Raw genomic sequence first — 17,117 nt, 5'->3', positions numbered from 1 at the left:
GAATTCTGGTGTGACATAATAATTGAACATTACATGTTGATGTATCACACATTAACTACTCACTGCACCCAGGGATTGGCACTTTCTTCAGGATTAATGATGACTGGGAGTTGAGAAGGGAGGCCAGTTCCTTGTCAGTCTCCTGGGAATGGCCTAGTGCCTCAAAATCAATGGAACGAGTCACTTCCTCAATCTGGGTAAAGGCGTCCGCAACAACATTGTCGGCCCCTGGTATGTGACGGATATCCGTTGAAAATTGGTCTATCAAGTCAAGGTAGCAGATTTGCCGGGGTGAGCATTTATCAGACTTTTGATGGAATGCATATATGTATTAAGGGCTTGTGGTCCTTGAATATCGTGAAAGTTTGCCCTTCTATAACATGTGTTTGAAGTAGCGAACTCCACGGTAAATGGCCAAGAGTTCTCCATCTTATGGGCTGTGATTCATCTCTGCACCATTGAGTTTTTTAGGGAATAAACCCAATGGTTTCCAGCCGGTGTCAGTTTGTTGCTGAAGAACTGCCCCCAGGGTAAAATGCGAGGTGACGGTGAAAAGGCCTAGGGGGAGGGAGGGAAGAGGGTGGGCAAGGAGGGCAAAGTTGGAGAGGGCGTCTTTGCACTTTTGGGACGAGAGGCGCAATTCAGGTGTCCATGTGATCTCGTCATTACCTCGCACTCCACCACACAAATAAATCATTAAGTGGCACCTGTAATGATGCCGTTGGGTAGAGAACGTCGGTAAAAGTTTACCTTACCCAAAAACTGGTGTAACTGTTTGATTGTCACCAGCTCGGGAAATTCTTGGATAGCACTAACCTTGTCTTTTAATGGCTTTGTGCCGTCAACGCTGACACTACAACCTAAAAATTTCACTTGAGACACACCAAAAATACACTTAGAAGGATTGATAACAACACCGTGATCACTAAGCTTAAGGAAAAGTTCGCTTAGGTGGTGCTAGTGCTTGTCCTTGTCTTTTGAGGCGATCAGAATATCCTCTATGTGGGGGACGGGGTAGCAATCTGGTATTGCGCATGCGTTCAAGGCACGGTAGTCAACGCAGGGGTGCCACTCGTTCCCTTTCTTTGGGACGAGGTGGAGGGCCGAAGACCAGCTGCTGTCCGAACGGGGGACACTACCCATCCGCACCATTAACTCGAATTCCCTCTTGATTGCTTCAAGCTTATCCAAGGCCAGGCGACGAGGCTTACAGGATACGGGTTGGCTGGGGGTGGTGCGCATGAAGTGCACGGTGGAGTGCTCTGTATTCCTTCTACTGGGCGAGTAATCTCCGGGAAACAGGACAAAAGGGTGTGAACACGGGACTCACCCGCAACCGCTTTTATTTGGTCCCAGGAGTGGACGGCGATGCTACCAGGAATCATGAGGGCTCAAGGGGAACCCTCTTGGGGTTACAACCACCGGGGCCGGGACCCAAGCCCGTGGCTTATTCGCCCGATCACCCGGGGAGGGGCTGGACGGGAAGGAAAAAGGATGGAAGCGCCGTCGCGATCGGAGCCCGCCGGCGCCTCCAGGGAAGGGAAAGGGCTGGAAGGAAGTGGGAGTAGGGATAAAGCACCCCAACGCTATGGAAGCAAAGGGGGCCCGACCTAGCGAAACCATGCGTACGCAATTTCTCTGCCACCATCCCGGGGAGATTTTTCTATGAGGAAGAAAAATCCCAGATAGGGACAGTGGGAGGCGATGCTACCAATGGCGCATGCAGTGAGGTGGTGCCATCGATAAGTTTGGCATTTCTCACGTCCACTAAAACTCCAAAATGGGTTAAAAAGTCTATGCCAATGATTGGCTTTGATATGACGGCAACCACAAAATGCCAAGTGAAATCTCAAAGAAGGTTGAAATTCAAATACAGAGTATCCCAGCCATAGGTGTTAATCATAGTGTCATTTGCAGTGAGAAGTTGATAATCTATCCGCGTCCGTGGTCCTTTTATGTATGAGCGTGGATACACAGTTAGGTCCGCTCTAGTGTCCACCAGGAATTGAACCTTGGTGAACACATCGGTCATGAAAAGGTGGCTGGAAGTAGGGCAAAGGTTGGCAGCCACACTTACAACCTGCCTGGGGTGTTTTCCGGAACAGAGGAGCAGAAGGGACGCACTTGTGAGCATCCTTGCCGAAGCGACAGTGGCACCAGCTTGGAAAATACGAGCCTGGGGGTTTATCATCACCCCAGGCCAGTAGCTAAGGGTTAATTGAGTTTACCAATGCCTATCTCCAAAGTTGAGGAGGAAATTTGTAGGGATGAGGGAAAATTGTCATCAAAAGGATACGTGAAACCAGCGAAAGAAGGCAGTGGCATACAACAAATGCGCCAAGGATGGGAGCTATGAGTGTGGTCAACACAGACTCAGGGGTTGGTGTGAAGAAATTCCATTATCCATGGTAGGGCCCTTACGTACTAATCGAAGTGATCCCCCAGCAATGTGCACATTCAGCTCCCCTATGGATCCCTCTTAGAACAAAAAAAACATCTGAAACCAGTGGCGTAGCCAGGAATTTCGTTCGGGGGGGTCCAAAACCAGGGGGGGAAATTTTTTTAAAATAGGGTACTAAGTAATGGGTTTTAAACTACATAATTTTAACACTTTTCACAATCGAAAAAACTTCATTTGTTAAAAAAAAATACTTTGTAAATTCATGATTTTTCAATAATTTGTTTTCTTTTATAAAGGAAAATAATTGTGCTTTTATATTTCAGGAGGACAACCCCCTGACTACGCCACTGTCTGAAACCACATAAAGGGATTCCGCTCACATGTGGGTTCCCCCTGCAGAGAATACCGATGTGGAAGACCCTGGAAGTCGTCCCTTCTCGACTCATTGGAGTGAGTGATTTTTTCCAATGAGCAAATTGGAGATACATATCATGCCACCACACCCACTTCCCCCAGAGTCGAATTTGCCTTACCCCATACAGTTGAGGAAGTGCAGAGCAAAGGGGAAGGAACCCAGACAGCACACACAGTGTAATCCGTATGGATTCCAACTGCAATCCATGGAAATACCATGGATCCATGTGGATTCCACATGGATATTCCATGGAAAGTAAAGAATCCACATGGAAAATTTTCATGGAATCCATGCATAATCCATGGAAAATTTCCACATGGAATGCGTGCATAATCCATGGAAAATTGTCATGGAATCCATACATAATCGCTTCAGCGACCAAGAATCTGATGTCACCATTCTCTTTGAGAAAACCATCAATCATCCAACAGCATACGGAGATTTTCGAGCTGCAGACCATAGAGGGGACCAGAAGCACATCGGCTAGTGAGCACTGGCTGGCTGAAAGAGAGGGAGACCCTTATCCCCTTAGGCCACCACCAACTTACTCCTTCTTAAATGCATTTCATAGCAAACTATTATTAAGAACTGTTTTATCCATGCAGTTTAAATTTCATGAAAAAACCCTGAAAATGCCACACATGAGATAAATAAGCTTGAACGTCATACTTTTGCCACTTGTCCATAGATTATAGCATGAGAACCTAAATATATGGCAAAGTTTTTTCAGCTTTGTGATTTAATTTCCATTGATAAGCAATCAATATACTGACAAGAATTCCTACAAATGTATAATTTTTGAAAAATCTTTACAATTTTTGGAGATGCCCTTTTGTGGTATGGAGCATTCCATTTTCCAATTTCTTCCCTTAAGGCAAAACTTTAGCTGAGTTATGGTTAGCCCACCTTAAAAAAACCTATACGAAACTAATAATGCATCTGATGTGGGAGCAACAAGGTGAAATGAACTAAATAATCCCCAGTGAAATCTGCGAATACGTCTTTATGCAATAATACAAATATATACATGCGTAAATATTTGCGTGAGTGAGTGCGCTTGCATGGACATGTCCATGCAAAATTCATTGGAGCTCGTGTATGTATACGAAGCTTATCCATGGAAGAATCTTCCATGGCTTATCGTTGTACAATGTGATTTTACTCCCTCCTTCGCTTACCGCTGACCATGATTAATACATTACATACATGGAGAATACATTATATGTAATATAATGTATTCTCCATGCCGCTGATGATGTATTCGAATTATAGACGCGAACTCAAATTTTCATTTGAGCGGCAGAAAGAACATGACGTCCTCCGTTGAAAGCCATTCCATTCGATTCGAAGACAACACACAACACCATTGTCCTCGAGACTTCGCCCTAGTAGAAAAAATTGTGTTCTTTTGGTGTTCTTTATATGTTCATTCAGTGTTCAAGTGTTCTTTTGATGTTCTTTTGGTGTTCTTTTATGTTCACCAATTTCTTGGTGTGTTCTTTTGATGTTCAATTTATGTTCTTTTTATGTTCATCTCAGTGAACACAAAATGAACATTTTTCTTTATGTTCATTTTGTGTTCCCTTTGAGTTCATTTTATGTTCACCATGGTGAACACAATATGAACATTTTTTATGCGTTCATTTTATATGTTCACTTTGTGTTCATTTTATGTTCACTATGGTGAACACAAATTGAACATTTTTTTATATGTTCATTTTATGTTCACTATGTTGAACACAAAATGAACATTTTTCTTTGTTGCTCTTTAAAATAAACCAGTATAAAAATTCTCAGTCCTTGGAGGTGATTGTGGATAACTGCAGTTCATGTGTCATGACAAGTAGCTTTACATAAAACAAGTATTACAGATGATTTTGGAGACTTTGTCTACCAAAAATGAGTTTGAATTTCGCCATCTTGAAATCCACAAAACTGTATTTTTTAGCAGTTTTCCATAATATTTCTAGAAATTTAAAATAATGAATTTCCGGGAAAAATATCCCTAAATGATGGCATATCATCAAAAAATGGACATTGAACGATCCGAGAATGCAATCAAGGAACACCTGAAAACACTCTCAATATGTACTTTATTGCATACTAAACAGGGATAAGGCCTGAGCATTTGGCAAATGTGAATAAGTTCGAATTTAATAAAAAAAAGCTGGAAATAAAATGATTTGAAACTAATCCAAACACTGACATCTGATTCACAAAGATGTGACAGTGTTCATGGTAATGATGGGACTTCCGTGAAAGCTTTTTCTTTGTTGTTCAACAAAATGTTCTTTTTATGTTCATTTTGTGTTCTTTTGATGTTCAAAAAAGTGTTCATTTTGTGTTCAAATTATGTTCTTTTTATGTTCACAGACGAGTGTTCATTTTGTGTTCTTTTTATGTTCTTTCTGTCACAAAACACATAAAAAGAACATAAAGTGATCATTCGGTGAACATAGAAGGAACACAATTTGAACATTAAATGAACATAAAAAGAACACTGAATGAACACACTTTTTTCTACTAGGGCGGCAATGCACCCACTGATGCATCTAGATTTATGAAGATAAACGCATTAACAATTATTTTTATGCGACTTATGTCGACAGAAAAAATTGTCGGCCAATAATTTGCTTTGGAATTTTGTATTTTAAACAAGATAACTTCTCAAAAATTATCTCCGATGTTTTTTCTTTCTTTAAATTTGGTACGTAGGTCACGAAGACGAAACAAAGTAACATCGCGGCGCGTTAAGTTTAAAAGTTTCAAACAGGTTGTGTTTTGTGGTACAGAGTTGTGTGTGTGTTTTAAAATGGTAAAGAGTTGTATTTATCGGGGTCATTAGGAGTTTCATCCGTAAGGTAATCTCCGAAGCTTGTGAAATCATAACTATTTAATTTTATGCTACCAGAGTAATTGGTAAAAAAAACTAAGTTGTATGTTGCTGTGTGTGCAATTATTTGTGCACATGAATACAGGAAATACTATTAGGAGAATAAAAAGGTTTAATAGGTGAAAGTTGCTGTTCTAGTCATATTCTAGTGGCAATGTTTCTTGACAAGAAGAGGGTGTTTAATGTGAACGAATGGCAATAATTGTCCTCAAAATGCATGCGAGTGATAATTTTTCATTCCCCATGCCTTGTTCCTTTTTTGTCGTTAAACAACTCAGGGAATACTGTATGTGGAACGTCAGGACAAGGTTATGAGTCGCTATGAGTTACATTCAAACCTTCTTCTATGGGAATAGATACTGTGTTAGCATCCATCATATTAAATTTAGTTAAAATGCTCTTAATGTATTCCTTCTGATCCAACTCGATTCCCTAATTTATCATGGGTATTCTCATGCTCGGAATTGACTTGGTCTATCTAAGGTTTCTGCTCTTAAATGTTTTCCCAATGATAAATTAATTCATTAACAACACTCTCACATTTACAGAACACTAATAAATCATCAGCATACACTGCCATGATATAAATCTCCGGGCCACTACCATTTTTATAGGTACATCACCCAGCAGAAAATTCTTAAAACCTTGACCTCTTAGTACACCTTTACACTTCTTGTACTAAGATTTCAATGCCTGTTTAAAGCCATGGGTAGCTTTATGAAGTCGACACACCTTTTTCTCAGCCCCCTTAACGACAAATCCTTCCGTTTGCTCCTTATAGATTGTTTCTTTAAGATCACCTTTAAGAAACTTCAGTGTGATTTCCAAATGATGGATTATTAGGTCAAATTCTACTGATAAAGCAATCAACAACCTCAGAGCAGATTAATCTTAATTAAATGAATTAGATAATTAAATGTAATTACATCACAACAGGGGAGAACGTTTCGTGGTAATGAATGCCATACCTTTGTGCGAATCCTTTGCTACCTACCTGGCCTAATAACTCAAATTCCCCAGCAGCATTCACTTTCTGCTTGGACTTCCATTTTCACTTAATTGCCCTCTCATCTTTTGGTAAGTCTACCAGAGAAAAAACTCCTTTATGGGTGAGTCACATTCCACTTACATGGCCTTTCCCCACTGATCTTCGTTTAGGGACAATGCTTCTGCCACTGTCTGAGGGTGACTACAAAGAGACCAAGGTTGATTGTAAGTCAAGTTAGCTGATGCCAAGAAGAGTACGTGATGTGAAAATTTTCTAGCCACTATTTCTTGCTTATGCTTCTCCCCCCACCCTTCCACACACTGTCTCATTTTCTTCATTACTCTCATAAGTAGTGTCTACACTACCTAGGTAGTTCCAGCTGGAACTTTGCCATTACCCTCACTACTTGGGTTCTTTACCTTTGTATGATCAGTACTGCCATTTTGTCCCCTCTCAGACTCAGGTAAGAAACTAGTTATCCCTTCTCCCCCTTGGAGCCCTTGGAAGAATGGCAGAGTTTCCATGAGTTTTTTGGACTGGTTTTTGCTCCCTAAACATGTTTTTGAAGAATACTACATCACAAGCTTTGATTATTCTTCCCACAATATCAGAGTCAGCCAATAAATATCAAGGACCAAGAAGGTGCCATTTTTTAAAATTTCCTCTTTATTCACCATCGATGAAACAGGAAAAATAACAATTTCTGTGGAATGAACTGTTCCTTGGTATTGTCTGAGGCCATTACCTGTTCTAATTATGGTTATCTATGGACTCAGAACTGTTAAATATTTTTGGAAAAAAGAGACTCACACCTTTTTCTACTCATTGTCAGAGAACAACAATGCTGTAGCAAAAAAAATGTTATTACTATTTATTTTTTACCTTAGCAATTAGGTTACAAGTACAGGCATCCCCCGAGTTACGTAAGAGATGCGTTCCGGCAGACTCTGCGTAAGTCGAAATTTACGTAAGTCGAACCTTTGCGTTAGTGCTTCAGAGATTGCGATCGGCGCGGTGAAATTCCTAGCGGAGAAATGCGCGGTAAATTCTCGGTGAAGTTTCATTCAATTCACTGCGATATTCATGAACTCTACCGCGTATTCTTACGTTATTAGATACAAAATCGATAAACATTAATATAGTCTGAGAGTTGCATCTCGAGCACTAATCAAAATGCGTAATATTATTCCCAGAGTTGACATCGCGTGGATTCAGGAAAGTGCGGTATCTCAACGCTACATTACTAAACTGAATACTTAAATTGATTAATTATGTTATACAGTGATCTAAGGCCCCAAAGAATGCATTGTCTACCTACCTATAATCGATATATCTTCTGCCTTTTATATATTACGTTGATCGATGAATCTGGTGGTTTCACTGTCACAGTTAATACACGTAGGAGTGTCTAGGATTACGAGCAAATAACACACAAAAAATACCAGTAACTTACTATATTCTTAGATTCACGCACATACACTCAATCTTTCACGCACGGAAACATACTTTCTTTCTCTCAAATTTCAATAAAATAATGTGAAAATATCATCATTTGAATATTTACTTCGCTGGATACATCGAATAGTATTTCCAAAGCACGAAGCTAATTAAAAGTGAGCATTTATTCAGCCAACTCCGTCATAAACGTGCAACAAAGGTAGTGGGGAAAGCTATCAATGGCGCAATATGAATTCATTTACTGTTGCACACAATATGAGAGAACGAGAAAATGCAGCTTAATAAAATTTTCCGCCAGAAGCATGTAAACTGATGTAAACAATTACGCAATTAGTATCTTGTGTCAACTTTTTCTTGACTTTTTCGCGGCGTTCATTGCCAGCACTCAAATTTCAATGCCGTTACGTGGTTACTAAACAATTCTTTTCCGCGTTAAAGATTTCTGCTTGAACTTCATTTTCTTTTAATTCCATAGATGGAAATTTCCATACTTAAGGATACAATTTTAAAATCGTTGAAAGTCTGAGTTCGGGTGTGCATGCTGTATAATAAGTTGTATCGTACACGCGCATTATTTTAACCCATGAAAGGTCATCCCACGCCCAGGCAAATAGCGACAAAATTATGCTAACACATAATGCTTTATATGCAGGAGCTGGAGGATTTGCTGGGGTTGAAGCATGATGTGGCTCGAGGGCAGAAAAGTCTTGACTGTCCCTCAAGAAACCTATCTTCTTGCCAATGGCAGAATAGATTCTTCTGGGACTACTAGATTGATGAATGCTGCTAAGATTGGTGACTGTAGATCTGTAGAACTCCTCCTTTATTGTGGTGCTGAGGTCAATTCTCTTGACAATGGAAGAAGATTGTCCATTGACTATGCTTTTGCGGGGAACCATCCAGAGGTAATGCACATACTTCTAAACCACACATCCTTACTGCCGAGTCTATTGGCTGATGAGAATCTGGTGAATCAGTTCAAGTCAGTGGTTCTACAACATGAAGGTCTGAGTAATTTCTTCAACCTGAGGGACAGCTTCCATAAGACTATTGTTGAACAAGATACAAAGTATGTGGAGGAGATGTTGAAGACGTTTCAAGATGAATGTGATCCTCCCAGGTATTTCATCAATTCGAATGGCGTGTCGGCCCTTTATGCAGCTCTGGAAAACCAAAAGTACAACACCTGGGCGATGCTGAGGGCTGCGGGATTCGAGTATGTTTCAGAAGGAGAGAGAACCAAAGCGAGAGACATAGAACCTGAAAAACCTTTTGTTGATGCCATTGGAAATCATTTTGTGGATATTCAAGGGTGTCATGTACAAAAACTGTTTGTCATGTCTCAGGTTTATGGGTAAGTTCTTAAATGAGTGTTTGGTAATACAATAGTTAGGATTCTAGGGGCTATTCTTTCTTTAAGATCTGATCAGTCATGAACCCAAAACCAAAGAAAAAATTAAAAATGATTTATTGTAACATTCAGCTTCACTGTTCAGCTACTTTTCTATATATTCGCCATTCCAACATAGCCATCTTTTTCACCATGGTAATAATTTTCCAAAACCCCCATTGTAGAATCCCCTCTCTGTACTGGTCTTCAGTCTGCTGTTGTCTGTGCCATAACACTACCCTTTTAGGTAGGATTTCTTTTAGCAAGAAGATGAAAATCTGAGGGAGCCTAGCCCTCAATATTGGACCAACTATCTTCTTGAATCACCTGATCCACTTGCTGGACAAGAAATCAGTTGACACTCAAGTTCTTCATGAAGGTATGCATCATGGAAGTCCTATTTTAAAGTTCCGGAACCATTGCTTCACTTCACTGTCTCTCATGAAAGTGTCACCATACACATAACTCATTCTTTGATGCTTTTCGGTAGAATTTCACTCCTCATCATGAAGAAATACAGCACATTCTCATGTGGGGGGAGACACTGTTGTTGTAGGCAAGTATAAGTGCTCATAGCACACTCAGATCTAACTCTTGCTACGTGATATGGTCAATGCACACACCAGCACAAAATATCTGCTATTAGCATAATTTGATTGTCACCATGGTTTATATTCCGTGACCAATTGGACCTTGATAAAAGAGTAACCCTCAAATTTTTTTCTATGAAAGAGGTGTTGGATCTCCAACCATTCTAAAATTACGGATTAAATCATATATTGTGCAATGTTTCCTTAAATTTTATTTCCACACAAAGTGTTACGTTTTCACTACAGTATTCTCAATTGCATCATGCTATATTATCAAGTTCGTCCTTTAATCAAGGTCTTCGGGGCATAGTCTGAGAGGGGATGAAGGAAAGAGTGGGGGTTGGACATCGGAGGGTAGAAATATAGACAGTTGTGGGAAAAGGGTCATTTATTGGGTCTATGGAGAGGTTGGTTGGCAAGGTCCAAGGGTAAGAGTACTGTGGGAAAGCGGCCAGTCATTTTGGATACACCAATGTCTAAATTTAATTGGAATATATTGAAAAGGCTTGAAAAAAAGGTCAGAAAACATTAGAAAATAAGGGTAATTAAATCATTAATAAATTTTAATTAATAATGTAATAAATTAATAATTTGTGAATATATTCGGACATAGTAAAGGGTGTGCAATATCTCACACTTGTCAGTATATCTATGGTTTCTTATTGCATTGATAAATTTTCAAAATTAGTTTACGAGAGAGTGGTAGCACCGTTGCTAGTATGTACTAGATTTCTAACTGAAGGCTCCTGTATGAAATCTTTTGATGTCCCCAAGAAATCCTCTTGGGGCAACTTGAGTTAGGGAGCCGGCTTCCCTACCATGACTGTGTGAAAATTTACATACCCGTGGCTAAGTTCAGGGTTATATAAAGCCTCATCCATATGAATCAACATTATTTGGTTGTAATTTTTTAACTCGGAAGACTTTCTTTAATTTCATTAACTGTTTTGTATGTTTTATTTAAATCGCAACCATGGTTTTGATGCCTAATGCCATATTTTTAATGGATTACATTAACCGTTAAAACCATTTACGTGGATTAATGACAAAAAATCATTCAAAATTTTCATCAAATTCTTCTAAGTATCACCAGAAACCACCAGCTCTCTTGTTGTTAATGTTAGAAAAACGTTTTTATCTTCTAAAGTAATTATTGTGGTGTTTTTCTATCCCAATAGATACAAAGGAGTGGATATCAAGGCATGCTCAAAGAAAGTGATGGAATACTTCACAGAAATAGATGAAGAGGAGTACTGCTCAACCACTCTACAGTGCCTTCAAGATGATCCTTCACTGAAAATAATTTTCGACTTCTCATCTTCCAATATCCATGGTATACATCCTTTTCAACATGGCCAAAATTGGGGATTGACAAACTTTAAGGTGAACAGAATATATGTGGCTGCAAAGGAAACAGAGGAATTTAAGCACCGGGACATAATTAGCAATCTGGCCCATGAGTGTGCGCACAAGGCATACGCCCTTGTATTCGAAAATGGTGGTCTTCCATACAGACGAGATGATGGTGAGGCTAAGAAGGAGTACGAATATGTCGTTGAAACAGTTTTATCAGATGAGAGATTGTGTGATTGTGATCCAATCATTCAGAGGGCTGCTGGCTATAATAAGGAACATGAGTTGATAGTAAGGGTGCCAGAAATGATGTCCAAATATCATACACAAAGTAATGAAGATAGCACAATAGGCATTGGGATGGACCACTTGGTAAAACAGGCCCCTGAGCTACTGCGTTTCTATGATGAGAGGGTTCAGGGAGAATTGGAGGACTACGTAAAACGGAACATTGTGGCTGGGAAACGTAAATATCATGACTGGCTGAATACTGCAATGCTGTCAGAATACTGTGACAATGATATTCAAGTGAATTCATCCTTCTCTACCCATGAGATTTCCCATCATAATCTCCTGCAAGTTTTTCATGTATCAAATCTGAAGCTGGGAGTCAGCCACTTGCGGCAGTCATTGAAAGATGTGATGTTTGTTGACTGGACCAGGTATTTAAAAGATACCAGCATATTGAAAATAGGCGTGCGAAAGAATGATATTAAAAACCTGGCCGTTGTTTGGGATAAGAAGGAAAAACCCGGGTTTTGTGGATCAAGTAAATGTTCCTCTGCAAAATGTATTGGTAAACCTTTTGATGAAGAAGTTCGGCGAAGTTTGATTTTGATTCTGCCTACAGAGGTTCCTGTTCCAAAAAGTATATCTTGTATAAATTACACTTGGAACGACTTGTCTGAGGGCTCAAAAAGATTTTTATTGGAAAAAGAATTATATTTTGGTGGGAATGTGTTGAAATTAAGGGATCTTCTAGAAACTTTATCAGAGAAAGATGCAGAACTCAAGGATGATGCAAAATTTCTGTCAAAGTTGATAGATGAAGGAACCATTGAAATTGGGAGGCGATTGAAAACCATTCTGGGGAAAAGAGTGAAGGAACTTCTCCATAAGCACAATTGTTTTATACAACGCAACTTAGTACTAAGTAAAATTGAGTTCAACAGACATACCTTCGAAAAGAGAGCCGATGATGCATTCTTCATCTCCAAAGCTAGGAGAAAAGATTTAGAAGATGTAGGTGTGGGACCAGTTTACTTGTGGAAAGGTGAGGAAAATCCAGTGGATGCCCGTTGCTTTATTTTAACTGGAGAACATAATTTTGCCCACAGTGTGAACTTATTCAGGGAGATATCGGAGATCATTGACTGGAACAGTAAGAGGGGTGGGAAGTTGCATTTTGTCCATTTCTTTGAATTAATACATGGAGATTATAGCCTCATAGGTTCTATAAACTGTAGGCATTTATTAAAAGATGAACAATTTGCATTTGAGTGTTCAGGAGTGAGTCTGTTAGAAAGTGACACTACACCAAATGAAGTTCTTTTGGTAGCAGATGCACTGGGAAGTGGGAAGTCAGTATTTGTCAATAAGATGGCACTAGAAATGAAGAAAAAATATAAAAAGTGTTGGATTGATGTGATAGAGCTCTCACTCTTCGAAGACAGCTTCAAGGTGTGGGAGAATAAGAAATATTTATCTCAGGATTCTGTGGAAGATTTACTTTATGAGCTGCTGAAAACTGGTTCACAAAATCAGATTGAGGAAAAATTCTTTCGACTTTTCTTCCGCAATGGAAACAAGTTTTTCATTTTCTTTGATGGCTTTGATGAAATTTGTCCGACTTACAGGGATATTGTTGGGGAATTTGTAGGGATTCTCTCGAACTTTTCCAATGCCAAAATGTGTCTTACAACCCGTGTGCATGAAGCTGGAGAAATGGAGGATAAATTCTCAACCCTTGCATATAAATTTATGCCCTTCAACCATGGGGATCAAATTCAACTCCTAAACTTAGAATGGAATGCCTATCTTCGTAGCTTGTCCCTCGATGAAAGGAAGGAAAAAGTTAGTAATATTGTTGCAGCTCTGCAGACCTCTGACAGTTTAAGAAAAGGGCAATCATTTTCTAAACTTCTTGAAGATCTTACATGTTCGTCCAAAGGGGGGAAAAATTGCATAATTGAATTTAATGAAGTTGCTGATCAATTGATAAAGATGGGGGAGTCAGCTGTTGAAGATGAAGTCAATTTTTCTGAAAATCCACTTCATGCGTGGATGTTGGCTTACGTAGTTTTTGAGGAGAACTTTGAAATAGAAAAATCTCTAAATCCACCTCAGCTGTATGATAAGTTTGTGAATATCAAGGTTAAAATGTACAGCAGAGAGAAGCTTAGGAGCAAGGCAAGTGTTCTTGGAGATGCTAGGGATAGAGGATTCGAGGACAATATGTATGAATTGTTGAAGAAGTTCTCTGCGTATTATTTCCTAGATGATGAAGAATTCGAATTGGATGAGGATAAGGTGCAAGACATGCTTCTAGTAGGATTGGTTGAAAGGATAAGAAATTCAATTGTTTTTGTTCATAGGACATTAGGTGAATACATCTTATCACTTTGGCTTTTTGAAAAGTGTGAAAAAAAGAAAGTTACAAAAGTTTGGTTGAACAAGGTGTTGTTGGAAAAGCAATTCCATAAAGTTCGGCAGTTCATCAACAGTATGTTGGTATTAAAGTGTGGACCAAGATCAGAAGCTAAGGCTAAGCAATCTGTTGGGAAAAAAACTCCTCTATTAAAAAGGATGAAATTTGATGAGCAAAGTATGGAGAAACAATTTGTGGAATCCATTCAGAAATGTATTTACATGTCTATACTTGAGTGCCATATTGGTGTGACAGAGTTTTTGTCCGAAAGCTTTAATGATCTCTTAATTGATATCATGTTCTGTAAAGCTGATTGGGATATCAAGATGTTGGAGTTCCCCGTGATTCATGAGAATGGTCATTGGAATGCTTTTACGTTTTGCGGAAGATGTATTAGAGGTAAAGTGGGGATGACATATTCTGAGATGTCACATCATCCCAGCAATGTTGGGAATACTTCAGAATACAAATCAGGTGGACATTCTGAGCTAGACTATCTCAAATATCTCACTGAATTGTTGCAGTTAATTGAAAAACGTAACTTGACTCTTAATCTATCAGCGGTTATTTCTCAGAAGGGTGTGTCATGGATGGGGTTCAATGAGTTCTCTCTATGGAGTTGTGAAAAAGGTAGAGGGTATTTCAGTTTCCTCTTTAATTTTCTTGAAAGAAATAAAAAACATCTTTCGCATGCCTTAAAATCAAAAATATTTGAGGATCGTTCTGATGGATTTTTTCAAAATGGAGCTGTTTTTCTTTTTGAGATGTTGGTCCAGTTTTTGGAGTCGATATTTGAGCTACCGGCTTTAGTTAAGCTCATTGCAAGTGAGAATAATGTGCTAAAAGGTTGGTGTCACGTGTTTCAAAATTGTGGAGTTGAGGATGTGCGAAAGATGTGGAATTATCTGAAGAGTAAGCTGGAGACAAAGGAAGATAGGATAAGAGTTCTGAAAGCTGTAGATGGTAGAGGAAAGAATGCTATATACTCTGCATGTGCCAATTGGGAGAACAGAGAAGTTCTACCTTTCGTCTGGATTATATGCCAAGAGGAAATGACTCGAGAGGAATTCAGGGTATATCTGTTTGAGAGTTTCAGCAGAACAATGGACTCAGTTATGTTGAAAGCAGACCGTTTGCTGGATTGTGTGAGTGATGCTGTCGCAAATGGATCTCTTGACCGAAGTGATGCTGTCCGTTTGCTAAACATGGTTGATGAGAATGATTGGCATTATTTGATATCAGTTTACACCACTTTCTCCCCGAGGTACTTGTTTAAAGTGCAAGAATTCCTGACTTCTGCAGGCTTGGATTCTCAAGAAATTCTTAAAAACATGGAAAATTATTACCTTTGGTTGGCCCCCTCTTGTTTTGAACATCTGGACCAGTACAATAAGGAGGAGGGATTTATTTCAGAAGTTGAACAGGAATTTGAACTTATACTGCCTATTATTGAGTCTTTCCCATTTGCTGATCACATTAGATCAGATGAAGATGGATATCTCATTGGTATCTTGGATGAATATCAGAGGAAGATTGAAGGCATCCACTTAAAATTATTTCTTGTTCTCCTCCGGCGTCAATTGAGACTTGAATCCTGTATACTGGGCAAAGAGCAGCTAATTACTCGCCTTAGTGAAGAGTTTATCTGGATATATGATCAATTTCCATTGTTATATGATGGTAGAAGTGAAAAGACTAAAAGTTTATTCATTTCATGTTTTGTAGCCATGATGTTAGAATATCTATCAGAGGAACAAGTGAGTGCCATTCTCCTTTACAGCCAAAGAATTTGGGGCAATATTTTCCATTATGTATTACGCAAAGATGATCTAAATGCCTATTACAAGTGTTATGAAGTAGCTATGTTTGTCATTGGAGAAAACAATCTTGGCAAGGTTGATGATGCAAAAGTTGGTAACAATACAGTTCGTGAGATGCTACAAAGAAAGCTTAATGAAACAACTTGATGAATGAAGAAGTGATTTTTATTACTTAGCCTCTGTAATATACAGTTGACGACCTCAAATACGGAATCCTGAAATCCGGAATGGCTCACGGCTTACTTTGCCACATAAGCATCTACGTAGAGGTGGCATAGGTGACCACATGTACACTCTTCACTATGGAAAAATACGAGTGATTAAACAAGTCATCAGCTTCACTCTCCTTGATTACATATATGACTTGAGAAATGGAGAATTCGCCTGTCCTACTTTAAATCAAAGAGGAGTTATTAAAAATGGGAAATGTCTTTGGGAAGGCCCTGAAGACCAGAAATCCAGAAACCCTTTGGTCCCAAGCTTTCCGGATTTGAGGTCCTCAACTGTAGTATATTGATCATCTATGGCAGGATACATTGGTAGTTATCCTTTGCCACGTGCATATGTTCATTGTTCCAACATCACCCAGATCTGGTGATATCACTCTTCAAGCTTATGCTTTCCTAGGTTGATGTTTGTTTTAGCCTCCTCTCTTTTACTGCAAACTAATATCTTAGCCAATCTATTACCTTCTCCTTAATATCTTTGTGGCTGTAAGACACCAACATTGGTTTTAAACGAGAACCGTCTGAAATGAAGGATTTCGATTTCAGTTACAGGATTGTGATAATTATTACTCCCCAAATAAGAACCCATTCAACGACAATTAACACAACAAAAATAGGATAGCGTGCAGCTAAACTACCTTTATCTCATGCCTGTCTTGGAATTCCCTAAGCATGAGAAAAGCCTCCCAATATCGTCCGTAAAGATGTAGTGCATCATACCAAACTCTCCATTGGTGAGGTTATTTCCTCCTCTTCTTACTAACTCTGTTTTAAGGGTAAAAAACAAAATTTTTCCTGTAAGAGCCAATTTGCTTCAGAAGATTAATACATATATGCTTTAAAATCCTCATATTTGAATATATGCATAATGTTTGGGGAAAACTATGTCCAAATAACACTCCGCTATGCGACAGCAACATGTCCTTTCTGCAGCC

At 39.1% G+C, this 17,117-nt stretch overlaps 2 protein-coding genes across 2 annotated transcripts in view; both read left to right on the top strand.

Annotated features, from left to right (window-relative positions):
• Positions 1–5,576: 5,576 nt before the first annotated feature.
• The window catches only part of LOC124169783, a 48,923-nt gene continuing 37,382 nt past the window's right edge, over positions 5,577–17,117 (top strand). Inside the window, exon 1 of the mRNA XM_046548530.1 lies at positions 5,577–5,677. The gene's annotated coding sequence lies outside the window, so the exon portion shown is untranslated. The remainder of the gene's footprint in view (positions 5,678–17,117) is intronic.
• On the top strand, positions 9,840–17,060 carry LOC124169784. The gene is made up of 2 exons (XM_046548532.1): positions 9,840–9,924; positions 11,314–17,060. The coding sequence occupies exon 2, from the start codon at positions 11,354–11,356 to the stop codon at positions 16,100–16,102; it is 4,749 nt and encodes a 1,582-aa protein (XP_046404488.1). The 5' UTR covers positions 9,840–9,924; positions 11,314–11,353; the 3' UTR covers positions 16,103–17,060.

Source organism: Ischnura elegans, chromosome 12 (assembly GCF_921293095.1).
Source record: "Ischnura elegans chromosome 12, ioIscEleg1.1, whole genome shotgun sequence".
In the NCBI taxonomy this organism is placed as follows: domain Eukaryota; kingdom Metazoa; phylum Arthropoda; class Insecta; order Odonata; family Coenagrionidae; genus Ischnura; species Ischnura elegans.
This window is presented reverse-complemented; position numbering and strand designations above follow the sequence as displayed.

Excerpts from the sequence above, each read along its gene's own strand:
- LOC124169784 (XM_046548532.1), top strand. The coding sequence starts at position 11,354 with ATGGAATACTTCACAGAAATAGATGAAGAGGAGTACTGCTCAACCACT.